This window comes from Penicillium odoratum (assembly GCF_028828045.1).
Source record: "Penicillium odoratum strain IBT 22623 chromosome Unknown utg000003l_segment0_segment0, whole genome shotgun sequence".
Lineage (NCBI taxonomy): Eukaryota > Fungi > Ascomycota > Eurotiomycetes > Eurotiales > Aspergillaceae > Penicillium > Penicillium odoratum.
Window position 1 is genome coordinate 1,826,354 of NW_026643145.1, and position 15,525 is coordinate 1,841,878.

Here is a 15,525-nt window from a genome sequence, read left to right on the forward strand (position 1 = left end):
CTTGAGAAGGAGGTAAGTCTGGATTTTTTGTTATCGAAAGGATATGAAGAGGAGAAATCTCTTCAAAGAAACATTGGGAGGACAAAGAAAAAAGAAATGATGATTATGCAAGGCTATTGGAAACAAAAAAAAGCAATTCGGTCGCACCCATCACATCACACATCATAATTTCATTTGTATACCCCTTGCCTCATATCTCCCGTGTCAGCCGTGTCAGGGACCAAGTTCATTGGCTAGACTGTGAAAATATAGCACTGTTCCGTTTTGAATATTCCTTGCGTGTACATTATATCGAAGACCACTCACAGCGAGGGCCGTCGGCTACTTTGGAATATAGCCATGCTTGACCAATTATTGATTGATGAGGTGTCTTCCACCCCCGAAAAGTTTACCCGTACATACAATTTTCATTTTGAGCACTTCGATACAAAAGTTCAGCTGCCTGTCTGTGGGAATACATTGAATGGTTTTTCTTTATTTTAAACAGCAATACATTTTTTAGTCGCATGATCTACCCCTCTATACCCCTCTATTATTTGGGTACACCGCAGACTTTTGGACATACTTTCGAAAACTCCACCAGACTTTTCTTTTTTTCTCCTAACATTTATGAATTTGGAGGGCTTTTTGACCACTTAACTAATACGTTACGAAAGAAGGTAAAATACTGGATAGGATACCGAATAGGAGACTGAGAAGGAGATATAGTAGGTGTGGTCTAACACCTAAGTAGGCGCCGCGCTTTTCAGTGGAAAGCCTCTAGTCATAATCCTACTTAGAGGGGGTAATCGAAATTTACCAGAAAGGGGAGATGCTACACATCGACTGTTCTCCACTGTCGAGTATCGAATCGGTAGCATAAACCCCCGAATACAATTACTGGGGCTACCTTCAGAAGGTAGAATATAGGAGGTTACAATGGCAGCTATTATACAGGTGTCAAAATCTACTTGATCAGCTATCTTGTTTCATGGGCAGGTCAACCTCATCTGAAGTCTCATAAAAAATTACTTTCAACATTTCAAGCTTCTCACGTTCGAAACGTGAACAGAGACATTGAACGCTTTCTTTTGGGCAACAACAAATCTGAGCTTGATGACGTCATCACATCGATTTCTCACTATTTCTTCTCATCATGTTTCCAGCTGTCTATGAATTAGATAATGACAAATGAAACATATTGAAATGTCCTCAACTTCTGGTTCGGCTCAAAAATATCTCGTGGTTACTTTAAATAAAAATCATTTTGTTACGGCAGCCCCTCAGACGATACCTACGTCCGTCAAAATCTCGGTGAAACATACCAATCTATCAAAGACAGGAATCTCAGAATCTCGATCACTGGATTAGCACAGGTGATGGTGAGGGGGCGCTGGCGCTGATTTTGCTTCTCGACCAAGTACCACGCAACATTTTTTGCGGGACGCCACAAGCATATGCCACAGATCAAAAGGCATTATGTATTGGTTGCAAGCTACGCTATTGATCGGGTTGGGATATGAAACTTCCCAGTATATAGAGGCGGTATATTTATTCTCCATTCAATCACTTGGAACATTTGAAGGATCAGGAGCTGTCAGTGGAATTATTTACGAAATTGGGTGATCCGGATCATCCTCACTGGGACTTTCGTGATCAGATTAAACGTGATGGGAGATTTAAACATTGAAATTTTCTGAGGAACGTCATGATTTCACCAATACAGTCATGTTGCCAAAGTTTGAATAAGGTGAGGTGGCTTTGGTAACGATATGTGGCTGTATTGGTACTTGCTAATTATCGAGTGCAATACTACTAACTCGATTCAACTATAGCCTTTTACCATCATCGTACATAATATAATTGATTTGATGAAAAGAAAAGTTATTTCTCCGATCGCTGCCCGTGGAAATCGTGTAGCTCATCACTGGTGCTCATCGTTGGATGCGAACGTCCATTGGCTGTACCAATCAATGTAACCAAACGGATCACAAGTCAGGTGCTATGATTTATCGTTCCGTCACGTACCACCTAGAGCGAACAGCGCCCTGAATATCCTCACCAAGAAGCGACAGTTACTTGGTCAATTTTCACAGATTCGTTGGACTTGGGAATGAAGATGGAGAGGGACAGTCCTGCTAATCTGCACGACCCTTTCGAGGAAGTCCAATCGCCTTCTCGGCCCCTGGCATCTCATATTCATCATACAAAAAGGGATGATGGTAGAGATACCAAAGATTATGAGAACCCCCGCATCATAAATGGGTTAACCAAGAAGTTGTCTGGATGGGGATGGTTGTCACCGGAACGCGAAGGTCGATCTCCATCAGAAACATCACTGTCCGGTCTAGATTCTACGACTGTTGGGCCGGATCAGACACCAGGAACTCCAGCATCAAACCACGAAGCAAAAGCGGCACTCCATAAATCGTTCACAGATAATTATGGGAAATTCAGCAAAGTTCTCCACTACGACAACTCCAATACTGTCCAATTATACGAAAGAAAAACACTAGTTCCGCAGAATCAATCGCCTGGGAAATATCCTTCGAGTCCTATGATGACGAGGATACGGCGTGCTTCTGGAATCAATACGATTAAAGAGCTCTACGCAATCAAGGTGTTCCATCATGCCCAATCCATCACCCCATTTCTGGCCAGTAATCAAAGTCGATCTTTACTGTTACGTCATCCCAATATTGTCTCGATTATCGGCATTCTCTACAATGAACAAAAGAATATTTGTCTTGTCATGCCGTACTATACAGGCGGCACCCTACACTCCTTCCTCTTCCTACGAGGGCCACGAGGAAAAGTTTCGGACGAAGAACTAAATTGCTGGGCTATTCAAATCCTACGCGCAGTCGCATTCTTACACGATAACAATATTGCCCATGGAGACTTGAGACCAGAACATATTTTCTTGACGGCCGCAGGCGCAGTAAAGGTAGGTGGATTCGGTGAAGATGTAGATGCGGTCCGAGAATTGTCCGATCTATTACATGATGATCATCCTACTTCGCCTCTTCCCGATTCAAAGCCCAGACGGTACTCAGCTCTGACTTCTGCCTATAAGCCGAAAATGTGCATTCGGAAAGGGCTCTCGGAGCTGAGTGTCCCTTATCTTCCACCAGAGAGAAGTTTCGGTCGACGCGGCTCTAGACGTCAAAGTTATCCACATGGAGAAGGCACCGATATCAGAGCTGGAGATGTATGGGCATGTGGTATGCTCTACATGACCATGTTGACTGGTCAACTTCTCTGGCGCAGCGCTCAGGCGGACACTCATGATAAAAAGTATGCCAAGTATCTCAAGTGTCGCACGACGGATGAAGGTTATGGTCCTATACAAGTCCTGGGGACTGTAAGTTTTTCCTGCCCCCTTTCTGTGGAAAGACTTGACCAAGCGCTTTTCTAATCTTACAAAACCTCACAGCGTTGCCGAAATGTTATTTACGCGATGTTGCACCCTGATTGGGGATCGAGAATTACCGCGGCAGAAGTTTTGATGTCCGAATGGGCCCTTAGTGTCGCAGTTTGTGGAATTGGAGAGACGGGTGATTGATGTGATGTTTGGTGCCTTTTGGCTGCATGTAATTCCTGTGCGATATCAATGCCTGATTGTGGGCAGGGATCTAAAATTCCAGACAGAATACACTACATGTACGAGTTGGGTCTTCCCACAATAATGAATACTCATGCTTATACATGAAGATTCCAAGGTCCCGACCGTCATTGTTGCGCATATTGTTCCCGCACTACAAGCTAATGTAAGAAGCTACTGAGGATAAAGTAACATCATGTTTGTTCGGTCAAGGGTACAAAGTGATATACTTGAGTTGTATGGAAAGGGCTGTTGACTATACTATCTCTTTTAGTGAAGTCAATTGCTCTATATATTATCAAAGTCCAATTTCTGAAGGCCAAAAATACGAGGGTACTAATGAAGGGAAGGAATTGATTGAAATGGAGAATATTTCCGAGTAAACGGCCAACAAATTCCGAGTCGAATCGCAGCCTTAGATCGCAGCCTCGAGCCGCATCCAACACATGACCAATTCCCGGAAGTGCGGTCCCATTCTAGATAAGATCAGCTTCTTTCAAATGTCTTTCACGCTCTTGTCTTTGCGCTTCTCAATCATCTTCATAATCTCACCACGTCCACAATCATGCAGGCCTCAATCAACCTCCAGGATCCCAATTTGACCATGCAAGACTCTTTGCCAAAGCGCCAAGATATCCTCAGTATTTGGCTACCTTCCAGCACAGCAGGCGACTCAAATAATCTCTCCTGAAACCTCAATTTGTACCAGAGGGAGAAGACAAGCGGCTCATGCTGTGATAACTTGAATGGAACCAAGATACCAGCACGTGCCCCATGCTGTGCTGGCTTGGGTATCTTGAAAGAATTAATCAGCACCCCTTGCTGGGATGGAGTGATTCCGGAGAACATGGGTGGGTACATTGGATGATTTGTTGCAATGGCTCCCAAGAACGCCTTTGTTTGCGCACTGGCCCATTCAATCATTGTAATACATCGGAAGGGCTTAATGCAAGCCTTTTGACAGATGGCTACTGCCTATCTGTCTGCTTTCTGGGCAACCTGGGTCCAGGAGTGGTGCTGCGTGTATATATGTTGTGAGTCGTGGCCCTGTGAAATTCCTGGGAAGATATACTTGTTTGGTCAGATAAGCTCAGACGATAAGCTCGACCCCCCGGATCATCGGCAATTTGCTTGACCGCCTTAATGCCTCATTTACAAGGCGACACTCATTGAGTCCCCACCTACAATTCACCTGACCGCTTTCGAAGCTACCACTTCGCGATCGCGTCCTCTCCCAGTTGGATCCTATTCTGCTGCTTCACAACACCATCATGGGTGAAGCTGTGGATGCTAAGCTGCTCCGGCAGACCAAGTTTCCCCCTGAGTTCAACCATAAGGTCAATCTGAAGAAAGTCAACATCGAGGTCATCAAAAAGTTCGTCCGCCCTTCCCCGGATTTTGATCGCGAGCCCATTTAACCTTACCCGGCTGCAGGTGGATTGCAGGACGAATCAACGAGATTCTCGCCAACGAAGATGATGTCATCATCGAGTTTTGCTACTCTCTGCTTGAAGCAAAGGATATTGTATGTTCCTTGGGCTGTCCTTCGGTGATTACTGATCCCCCGACTGACAGTATGCGCCGATCAATTAGCCTGATATCAAATCTATGCAAATTCAACTGACAGGATTCCTTGACAAAGACACTCCCAAGTTCTGTAAGGACCTGTGGTTGCTGTTATTGAGCGCCCAAGAGAATCCCCAGGGCGTTCCAAAGGAACTGTTGGAAGCGAAGAAGCTTGAGCTCATGCAGGAAAAGGTAAGTACATAAGTTCATACCTGTGATATGGGTTGCATGGTTCGCTGATGAATAGTATTTGAAGCTTGAGGCGGAAAAGGCTGCGGAAGCCGCTCGACAACAGCGAGAGCAGGATATGGCCCGGGGTCGCGAATTAGATGATCTCAGAGACAGAGAACGACGGGGACACAGAGGCCCTGGCCGTACTCCTAACGATCCCTCTTTCAGCCGTCGACGATCGCGGTCACCTCGCAACCGAAGCCGTGATAGATACCGTGAACCCCCCACTCGCCGCGAGTTCGATTCCTACGTCCCACCTAGAACCGGCCGAGGTCGCCCTAACCGCTCTCCTTCTCGCTCCCCTCCTCGCCGACCTCGATCCCCTCGTGGACGCCGTGCTCGGTCTCCCGACCGCCGCCGAACCAGATCCCCCGACTCGCGCGATCGCGCAGGAAACAGGGGCAGCCCAAACTACGGTGAACGACACAGACTCCCTGACAAGTATGAATCATTCAGCTCACGAATTCCCAGAAGAGATGAACGCCCCCAGCGCTCAGTCTCCCGCAGCATGAGTCCATTCTCTCGTTATCAGGACCGCAAGAACTCTACCTCGAACGATGAACCGCGTTATGATTGGAGCATAAGAGATGGTCAGTTTTACCGAAGTAAGCTCAGCGCTCGCGATAAGCTTGCTCGCAATCGCAGCCCTCCCAACGAGCACGGCCGGCTCGACAAATACAGTCCTGCTCACATACATGACCCATTTGCATCCCGATCCGATGAGAACACACGCTAGGTAGCTGGTCATTCTGAAATCCCGCAAATTGCTGAAAGAACTGATGATAGATCTAACCTGGGTGGTGGGAATACGGATGCGGCTGAGTGAGTGGGTGAAAAGACCCTAGCTCAGGGATCCCTTGAGCGCTCGAATCCATTTCACATGTATGACCGTGGAATCTCTGCACCTCCACGTCTATGTTGATCTGCGTGTGCTCAAATTTGTTTTTTTCTAAGCGGTGTCTACCTAATGACACAATAGGTCCTCTGTCTATGCAAAATACCCTTAGTGGCTGTGCAGTTGCTAGAAACCAAGTCCTATCTCATTCATTTCATTCTGGTACTCTTTAGTTGAGATTAAATTGTACAGATCCCATTCGCACACAAGATGTCAGTGGTTTTCCCCGTGTAACTTGGAGGTTATAGCCCTAGGTACATGGTTCATCACTTCCAAGTTTAGATTATTAGGCCGGTCTTACTTGTTAATCACCAATTTTATCTTGAACGTGTCCTCGGCTTCGCGTGCGGGGCTAATGCAGGAAGAATCACATGGAATGGAGGGGCGACAAATGAAAGGAATCATCATCATTGGATAAAATGGATCCAAAGCTATCTAACAAACCAAACCCTTGCCGAACAAGCTAATACATAAGTACCTAGCTCAATCCCACAAGATTCCCACAACATAAATCACAGATGTGCGTGCATCTAGAATATCCCCATCATTATTAGCCCCCAATGCCTGACCCGGCCCCCATCCCAGAAGGCTATGTTGACAATCTCACCTCAATCCAACAAGAGAAGCTACAACAATTCTGGAAGATCCTCCAACAATCATGGGACTCTACTTTAGTCAGCCCAGGCGACGCAAATTCAGTAGCAAACTCAAGTACAAGTCCGAAAGCTCGCCGGCGTTGCTTCTCCTTCAGTCGCTCCCCAACTGAACCCACCGACGAAGGACTATCTACAATCCCACCAAATCTCCTCTCTTCTCTGAAACGTCTGGGCACAACCGGGAACGACCTCCGCACAATCCAATCCCTCCTCAACAAGTTCCCAGGTGACCAGCTTCGCGCAGCCTTTCTGTCAATCCTCAAACAAGACCACCCAGACGCTTTATGTCTACGCTTTATACGCGCAGAAAAATGGGACGTCCCCAAGGCGTGGATCAAGTTCGTGCGCGCTCTCAATTGGCGCGTAAACGAATACAAAGTCGATGAGGTGATGTTCAAAGGCGAAGAATACGCATTCAAACATTCCAAGATAGAGGGCGACTCACTCGAGAAGAAGGATGCCGAGGGATATCTACTCCAGGCTTACACCGGTAAAGGACATTTGCACGGAATCGATCTCGAAGGCCGACCTATTTGTATTGTTCGGGTACGGACTCACCAGCCGGGAACTCAAACAACAAAAGGATTAAATGATTATATTATCCAATTAATTGAGCTCGTGCGGCTATTGATGGTTCCCCCTGTGGAGTCGATGGTACGCAAGCCCTCCACGTCCCGACTTCCACTACCACGTGTTGCAGCCTTAAACCTAAACTCCAATGGTTCAATGGATACTAACCGCGCTTGAGGACGTAGGCTATCGTTTTCGATTTGAATTCTTTCTCCATCTCAAACTGGGTCGGTGACTGGACTATTGACAAGGCTTTCAATGACACGTGGAGCTAACGGTTGACAGGAACTGGCGCCGGTAAAGTTTATTATTGACTCTTTTCAGGAAAATTACCCGGAGTCATTGGGTGCTATGATCTTCTATAATGCGCCTTGGATTTTCTCGGGTCGGTTATCTAGTATATTCACATTTCGAGTCCTCGGCTAACGCCGGATCTTCATAGGCTTCTGGAAAATCATTAGCGGTCTCCTTGATCCGGTCGTCGCTTCCAAGGTCCATTTTGTTACTGGTGCCAAGGAGCTGGAGAACCTTGTACCGGCAGAGCACATTATCAAAGAGCTTGGTGGTCCGGAAGACTGGGAATGCAAATACATTGAACCTCGGCCCGATGAGAACGAGAGACTCCATGATACGGCGACTCGGGATATTATTCTTGAAGAAAGGAAATCGCTAGGTGATGATTTGTTCCGTATGAATGCGGAGTTAATCACTAGCTCCAAGGATGATTCTTTGATCGGTCGTCGAGATGTGGTGATCAAACAGTTGTCGGATAACTATTGGCGACTTGATCCATATATCCGAGCTCGTAGCCTTTTGGATCGCACTAGGGTTATTCAAGAGGGGGGAAAGATTGACTTTTACCCTGAGCCAGAAGTTGAGCTTACCAGTGATGTTGGAGAGAAGACAGCAGTGGAGGAGAGCAATGGTACACAATTGGCTACTGTAGCGGCTTGAAATGAGGATCACCATATCCATGTTTGGTTATCATTTCGGCTTTTGTTTCATATATTCTCGTTCTTACAACGTACCTGATTTTCCATATCCCATCAATGCAGTTTGTACACTATACACAATTCATTTACCAGATAACTCATACTTGAAAGTTTGCATGTACAAAAGTAGAACCTTTTTAGTACAAAGAACCTTGATTGACTAAGGTAAGAATGACCGATGTTCAACACAATCAAAAGACCTTTAAAAGAGATGCATCTTTCATCTTGTTGTCTGCAGCATAAGAGAAACTTTTTGTTGCGTTAAAGGTCGATGGAAACCAGAAGAACTAAGAGCGAGGCAAAGATAAATGAGAATATAAGGAATGTACTCCATTGATGGGAATGAGATAGGGAATCTTAAGTCTGTAAAAATAACATGTGATGTTCGCTCGGCGAAACAAAGCCGCAATCCGCCAAGAGTCTTATCCAACAGATTAGCCAAATCTCCGAAGGCCGATTAAAATTAGAATTAGATATCTACAGGCAGGACAGAGGCAAGGAAATGAACCACCGGGTAGGTGAGGAGAGGGTATTGACCTAGGCCGCAGAGAGTTTGAACAGATCTGCAGGCCACACCACTTCAAGAGGTGGAGGTCGTGTCATGAGGGGAAATGAAAATGCTAGAGAGACGACGGTTGTCGTTTAGGTGTGGTTGATGCTTTACTCGCATCCGCAGACAGTCTTGGTGACATAGATGGTGGTGGCCTCGGCGGAAACACCGGTGGGAGCAGCGGTGGGGGCAGGGGCGGTCTCGGTGTAGGTGTAGTACATAGTCTCAGTGAAGGCAGTGCTGTAGCTGATGGTCTCGGTATAACCAGAGGCACCAGCGCCACCGACGATAGTCTCAGTGTAGGCAGTGCTGTAGCTGACGGTCTCAGTAGCGCCAGCGCCACCAGCACAGGGAGTAGTCACAGCAGTCTCAGTAGCGGTAGGGCCGGTGGGGATAGCACCAGAGCCGGAAGGGATAGAGCCGGAGCCGGAGCCAGAGCCAGATCCGCTGGAACCAGAGCTAGAGCCAGATCCGCTGGAGCCAGAGCCAGAGCCAGAGCTAGAGCCAGAGCTAGAGCCAGAGCTAGAGCCAGAGCTAGAGCCAGAACCAGAGCCAGATCCGCTGGAGCCAGAGCCAGAGCTAGAGCCAGAGCCGGAGCCAGATCCGCTGGAGCCAGAGCCAGATCCGCTGGAACCAGAGCCAGAGCCAGAGCTAGAGCCAGAACCAGAGCCAGATCCGCTGGAACCAGAGCTAGAGCCAGATCCGCTGGAGCCAGAGCCAGAGCTAGATCCGCTGGAGCCAGTGGGGGCAGAGCTAGAGGGAACGGAGGCAGAGCCTGAGGGAGCAGAGCCAGATGGCACAGAGCCAGAACCGGTAGTCTCAGTAGCGGCAGGGCCGGTGGGAATAGCACCAGAGCCTGAGGGAGCAGAGCCAGAAGGAACGGAGCCCGAACCAGCAGGGCCAGTGGAGGCAGGTCCAGTAGAGACAGCACCAGAGCCGGAAGGAAGTGAGCCGGAGCCAGCAGGGCCAGAAGGAGCAGAGCCAGAAGGAATGGAGCCCGAACCAGCGGGGCCAGTAGAGGCAGGTCCAGTAGCGGCAGGGCCGGTAGGGATAGCAGCAGAGCCGGAAGGAAGCGAGCCGGAGCCAGCAGGACCAGTGGAGGCAGGAATAGAGCCAGTGCCGGCGGAGACGCTGGGAAGGATGGAGACAGTGGAAGAAGGCAGGCTGGGCACGGAGGCAGAGCCAGATGGGGAGGAGCCAGAGCCGGAGCCGGGGATTGTGCAACCAGTGAACCACTCAATAATAACAATCTCAACGATAACGCTGATGTCGATGCTAGTGCAGCCACCGAGGAAAGCAGCAAGCTCAGCACGAGTCTCCCAGGAGAGCAGGGTGATACTCTCGCCAGCGGCAAGAAGGCCGAGGGCACCACGGAGGTTAACGCTGAGAAGAGCAATGACTTCCTCAGTCAGGAAGGAGGTAATGTCAACAAGAAGACCAGTAACAACATCGACGGAGGCCTCAACGGTGACAGCAACAGACAGCCACAGCAGGATGACGGCCTTCAGTTCAACACCGAGAGAGCAGTCAGAGCCGGACAGCCAGACAGCGAGGGAAGTGCGGAGGTCAACGCTCAAGGCAGAGGCAAGCTTACCCTCAGCACAGGCCTTCAGGGCAGCGCGGACGTTCACATCAATATCAACGGAGACATCGGCCTCGAGGAAAGCAGCAATGGAAGCGAGGGCACCGGTGGAGAGAACACCAGACTCATCGACAAGAACCTCAACAGAGGCTCCAACGGACAGGGAGGTCAGGGCATCGGTGGAAAGAGAGCCAATGGCAACAAGATCAGTACCAGCCTCGCCGTTGATCCAGGCAAGGACGGAAGCCTTCAGGGAGACATCGAGACCGCAGTCAGAGCCCTGAACCCAGGCGAGGAGGGAAGCCTTGATGTCAGCACCCAAGCTGCCAACGATACCACCAGCAGCGCAAAGGTGGAGACCAGCCTTGACATCAACATCGAGGTCGACGTGGGCGGAGATGAAGGTAGAAAGAGAAGCCTGAGCGGAGGCACTGAGGACAAGAGTAGACTCGAGCTCGGAGGCTTCGAAGATACCATCAATGGTGACGTAGATGGATTCCTTAGCAGCCAGGTCGGCACAGGTGGGGATGTAGACGGCCAGGCCGGCAGTGACACCAGCATCCAGAGTGGTGACGGAACCCTCACACCAGGATAGAAGCGAGGTCTTCAAGGATCCAGTAATGTGAGTCTGGCGACCCAACCAGGTCTTCAGCTCAGCACGGGCACCGGCGTGGATGGTGGAGTGGCTGCATCCAAGAGCACCACCCTCAAGAGCAGCAGCACCGCGGGCACTCAAGCCAGAGAGCAGAGTGGCTGAATTGTGAGAGCTAACACCACCGCCGAGAACGGTATCGAGGATAGAGCCAACCTCATGGCCGACGGAGCCAAGGATCCCAGCAACAAGGCCAAAAGTACGACGGTCGACAGAAACCTCTGCAGGGTAAGCGAGAGTCGAACCCGCCAAACCGGCGAGCAAAGCGATAGAAGAACGCATTTTCTTCAGCGTATGTTAACGAGTGTGTGTATGATGTATACGAAAAGTACCGTTAAAAAAAAAGAAAGACAAGAAAAGAAGTAGCAAGACGGATCTAAAGCCGTCTGCAAAAGAGATTAACGATAGACTGAGGGAAGATATGAAGATGAGAAAAGACAATTGAGGCGATGATCCTCAATGTTTATATACCCCTGATCATATTTGGGCCTGGACGGAAACACGTCCACTCCCAGCCTGGATGCACCAAGCGGGCTACCCCGGTCTGGAAGCATTGCTACAGTTGGAGCTTACCTTGCCCCTTAGGCTCTCGGATACGGGGATGTAGACTTGGATCTTCCAGGGCAGATGTGGATACCAGAGGACCCACCAGACTGGAGACAAGCCATGCCCACTCGTGCCGTGTATCTGTGGCAAGGTCGTCAGAAAAGGTGTCAGGTTACGGATCATCTGCGATTTGCATACCAACTGTGATCCACTCATCAGCGATACCGGCCCATTACTTTTCCGTAAATGTTGCCAAATTATTCAGATCCTATGCAATTGAAGTTTACTAACTAACGCATACATATGCGCACGAGGGTGAGGTCCGCAATGAGCACGCAAAGTGCAACGAGGTAAACGGGAATGAAAATCACAAGCAAACATTCGGTCATCGCCCACATTACCCGGTTACAGAGGGGAAAGATCATCATGACCCACCAACGGTTGATGACCCATAACCCGAGAGTTGTAATTTCGATGAGACCATTTCTCACCTCCCCTATTTTTGGGTTGAGAGTCTAGTCAGTCCATATATGCCTCTTTTTGCCATATCAAACGAAGCGCCGCAGGGGAAGCTCGGTGTAGAAGGCTTCCGAGTGGTTGGTTACAGATCCGCCCAATATGGCTTGGGGTTTAGACAAGGAACATACATACATGAACTAGACGCTTTTAGGAAATATGTGGATTCACCTCTCTGCTTTGTCAATTCTACCGGAAAACCTGGAAAAGACCTATCGAGTAATTAGCAAAAATACTTAGCAGCGACAGCAATTGACTTCGGTATAACGCGGATGACCGTTTGTCCTTGTAACAGTGTTTTCCAAATAATTGTATTTATAGGCGTTGACGTATGTACTCCGCAGATATATCTCAGTTGCGTACTATGAGTCGTCGCCTTGGATGATCTTTACTCTTTCATTAATTCTTTTCTCTTCTTTAATTTCCCATCTCGTGTGATATTCATTTAGCAGATGTCATGGCTATGCAAGTGCGGCTGCGTCTCGGAAGGATAACCAGTGACGATGTAGTATGCAGGATGCATTCGTCTGGTCCTGGGGACCATCTCCATCTCCACGGTCCACGTCCGAGGCTGTGCTGTACTGTCTAGACTAATGGATCCAGAATCTCAATTCCAGGAACAGGGTTTTTTCCAAGGTTGTAGCCAGCACTAATGCACGCCACGGCCGGGATCGCAACAATAGTTGAGGTTCGTCCTGCAGTTGATTCAGCCTCCACTTACAGGCAAAGAGCAAAAAAGGCTTAGAGGCGTCGTTTCAGGGCTTAAACCTAATTATTGGTGCTCCGTAGAGTTCCGTACAGTAAAAAGAAGAGTGTTTGAGGATGTTCCTAAAATTGGGGGTCAAAGACACTAGTGTTGAATTGGCGAAATGCCAAGATCCAGGGGTTTTCCGAACGTCCCACACGGCTTTCGGAGAAGGTTAGGCTTTACTTGATACGGAGTAGTGCTACTCGGAGAAGGGGGAATTTCTAACTTCTCTGTGTTTGCTTAAGCTTGTCTGCAACTGGGATCCACAAACTACTGCTCTCAAACAACGCTAGTCTCTAGTGCCACAGCCATCACCACATTTGTGGAATGGGGAACCGGTTCGTTTGACCCTGATTCTGTTGAAGCAATCGTGGTTTCAACATCAATGGTTATGCTTCTAAAAATGGGTGAGGCGTTCTAATCGTGAGACATATCGTATGAGGTATAGTATCTTGTTCGAACAAGTCTCATTCCGATCATTAAGGTTTATGAGCCAACAACATTGGCACCATAACATTGAATACATGACTTGGATGTGGACGGTTGCCCCAGTGGTACTTGCTCAGTCAAATTGTGATAAGTTGGATTTCCAATGAAACTTAGTGGAAGATGATCTTCTAAGATTAGATTTATCTTCCCTTCTCTACCGGTCGGTAACCAGCGGAAGCGATCAGGCATCCACAATAAAGAAGTAATTGAAATGTTTTGTTTTTGTTTTTTTTTTCTTCCATGGCATACCTATAGAAGCAAGCCACGGTCAACTTACACTGAACTGTACAATGATCTATTGATTCACTAACAATTGAAAGTTTAGCGCCACAGTTAACCTCTATTTTAGACTATGAAACGCCTTGTCTGACCTTGAACCACTGGGGCAAGGACATGTACCCAGCTTGGGACACCGGTTCCCTAGATGAATTTATCAGCTATCAGATCTCATTTTCCGAGAGATTCTCACCGATCAGAAACTTTCCTAGAAATGGAACCTTCAACCGAGACAATTGATCGAATTTGACCCATCTGCCGATATCGCATGTGCCTCGCCTATTGTTGCCAATGGACTGACTTGTTTGTCAGTGGATCGCATCGCATTGCATCTATCTCGCATGGCAAATCAAAGCCACACATCCACATGCACCGGGAAATTATGACCTGCCATCTTGTCGTTACAGGGAAATTCAGATCCCCCCAACAGTGACTGGAATCCATGCAGGAACCTGGGGATTGACCAATTGGATCGATACCTCGGCGCCACCAGCGTGATTGCCCTTTGTTAGGGGCATGTCCATCAGTGGGGTCTGTATGCAGAATGCAGAATTAAGAACGACGGTGGCGACCAGACTCAAGTAACTCCCTACTGTATGCACCCGTCGAGAGACGAATCTTTAGAATGAAGAATTTCCATTGGTCTTTTTCTCAATAGTGTGTGTAATCAATTCAAGGCCCAAATGTTCTTGATAAAATTCAACCGTTGTTCTAGGTTTCCAAGGTTCCAGGGCTTTTGGATCATTTTCATATTAGCTGCGACCGTCGACAGGGCTGGATTTGATCTATATTTGAGTTTGAGCAACGGAAGTCAACCCTCAACCATGGAACTTCAAATGATCTAGTTTAAGAGTTATTTGACGATCCATGGACTTGGAACAATTCAAAAACAGAAAAACAATCCCAAGGTTGTGCCAGACACTAACCGGAGCTTTTTATGTCGCAAACAATTGAAATATGATCCATGGCTTCAAATTGTACAGAGCCTTCCAATTCGGCTTCTTTAATGGCTGCATAGTATATATATGCATGTGGTTGCAATTTCGGTTCAAGGATTTTATCAAGTCTTCCTGTCTTTTTTACATCAATGGATAAAACTGAAACCCATAGTGTCCACATGTGCAGACTTTTGAGGTCATGGATGTGGACGTGGGCAGTCAGAAATATATAATGTTTGCGAAATTTCCAAGGTTCAAATGTTCAACGTGTGCATTATGCACACTTGAAAATTACATCCACTTTGTGTTCCAACTTGATTATTCTATATTTAAAATATCTACCTTTTCAATAGATACAAGTAGGTTTTCGATTCAAATGCATGTGGCTGTGACTGAAAGGTATAATTGCTTTGAAGCTTGAGTAGATCACTACGTAGCCATGCCAATATGTCAATGTTGAATTTGAGGGCCAAAAAGACACAAATGATGCAAGCCTTTCTGGCTGGGAAAAACATAGAAGCTTTGGAAGAACTACATAATTCCTCTCATAGCAGCAGAAATCGAGTTCTGGTCGTAATTAAAGATAACCCTTCCATGCAGACATTCTTTGTTGTAGCGATCACCATAGCAACCAATCAACACGTGATCAAAGCAGCGCGCCCACTCGCGATGGAACATCAGATTAATTGGACTTTCCCGTTTTGAGAACAACAAACATTCGACATTCGACATCCA

At 47.6% G+C, this 15,525-nt stretch overlaps 4 protein-coding genes across 4 annotated transcripts; 3 read left to right on the plus strand and 1 right to left on the minus strand.

Annotated features, from left to right (window-relative positions):
* Positions 1-2,092: 2,092 nt before the first annotated feature.
* N7520_003944 (kinase-like domain-containing protein) lies at positions 2,093-3,544 on the plus strand (the record flags this gene model as incomplete). The annotated part of the gene is made up of 2 exons (XM_057137879.1): positions 2,093-3,343; positions 3,416-3,544. The coding sequence occupies 2 exons, from the start codon at positions 2,093-2,095 to the stop codon at positions 3,542-3,544; spliced, it is 1,380 nt and encodes a 459-aa protein (XP_056998344.1).
* Positions 3,545-4,854: 1,310 nt separating this feature from the next.
* N7520_003945 (PWI domain-containing protein) lies at positions 4,855-5,892 on the plus strand (the record flags this gene model as incomplete). Its single annotated transcript, XM_057137880.1, has 5 exons — positions 4,855-4,958; positions 5,018-5,108; positions 5,177-5,341; positions 5,397-5,466; positions 5,513-5,892. 5 exons carry the CDS (start codon positions 4,855-4,857, stop codon positions 5,890-5,892), a joined length of 810 nt encoding a protein of 269 aa, XP_056998345.1.
* A 943-nt stretch (positions 5,893-6,835) lies between these two features.
* N7520_003946 (CRAL-TRIO domain-containing protein) lies at positions 6,836-8,455 on the plus strand (the record flags this gene model as incomplete). The annotated part of the gene is made up of 4 exons (XM_057137881.1): positions 6,836-7,585; positions 7,687-7,728; positions 7,787-7,886; positions 7,944-8,455. The coding sequence occupies 4 exons, from the start codon at positions 6,836-6,838 to the stop codon at positions 8,453-8,455; spliced, it is 1,404 nt and encodes a 467-aa protein (XP_056998346.1).
* A 698-nt stretch (positions 8,456-9,153) lies between these two features.
* N7520_003947 (putative cell wall protein) lies at positions 9,154-11,559 on the minus strand (the record flags this gene model as incomplete). Its single annotated transcript, XM_057137882.1, has 1 exon — positions 9,154-11,559. One exon carries the CDS (start codon positions 11,557-11,559, stop codon positions 9,154-9,156), a length of 2,406 nt encoding a protein of 801 aa, XP_056998347.1.
* Between the last annotated feature and the right edge of the window lie 3,966 nt (positions 11,560-15,525).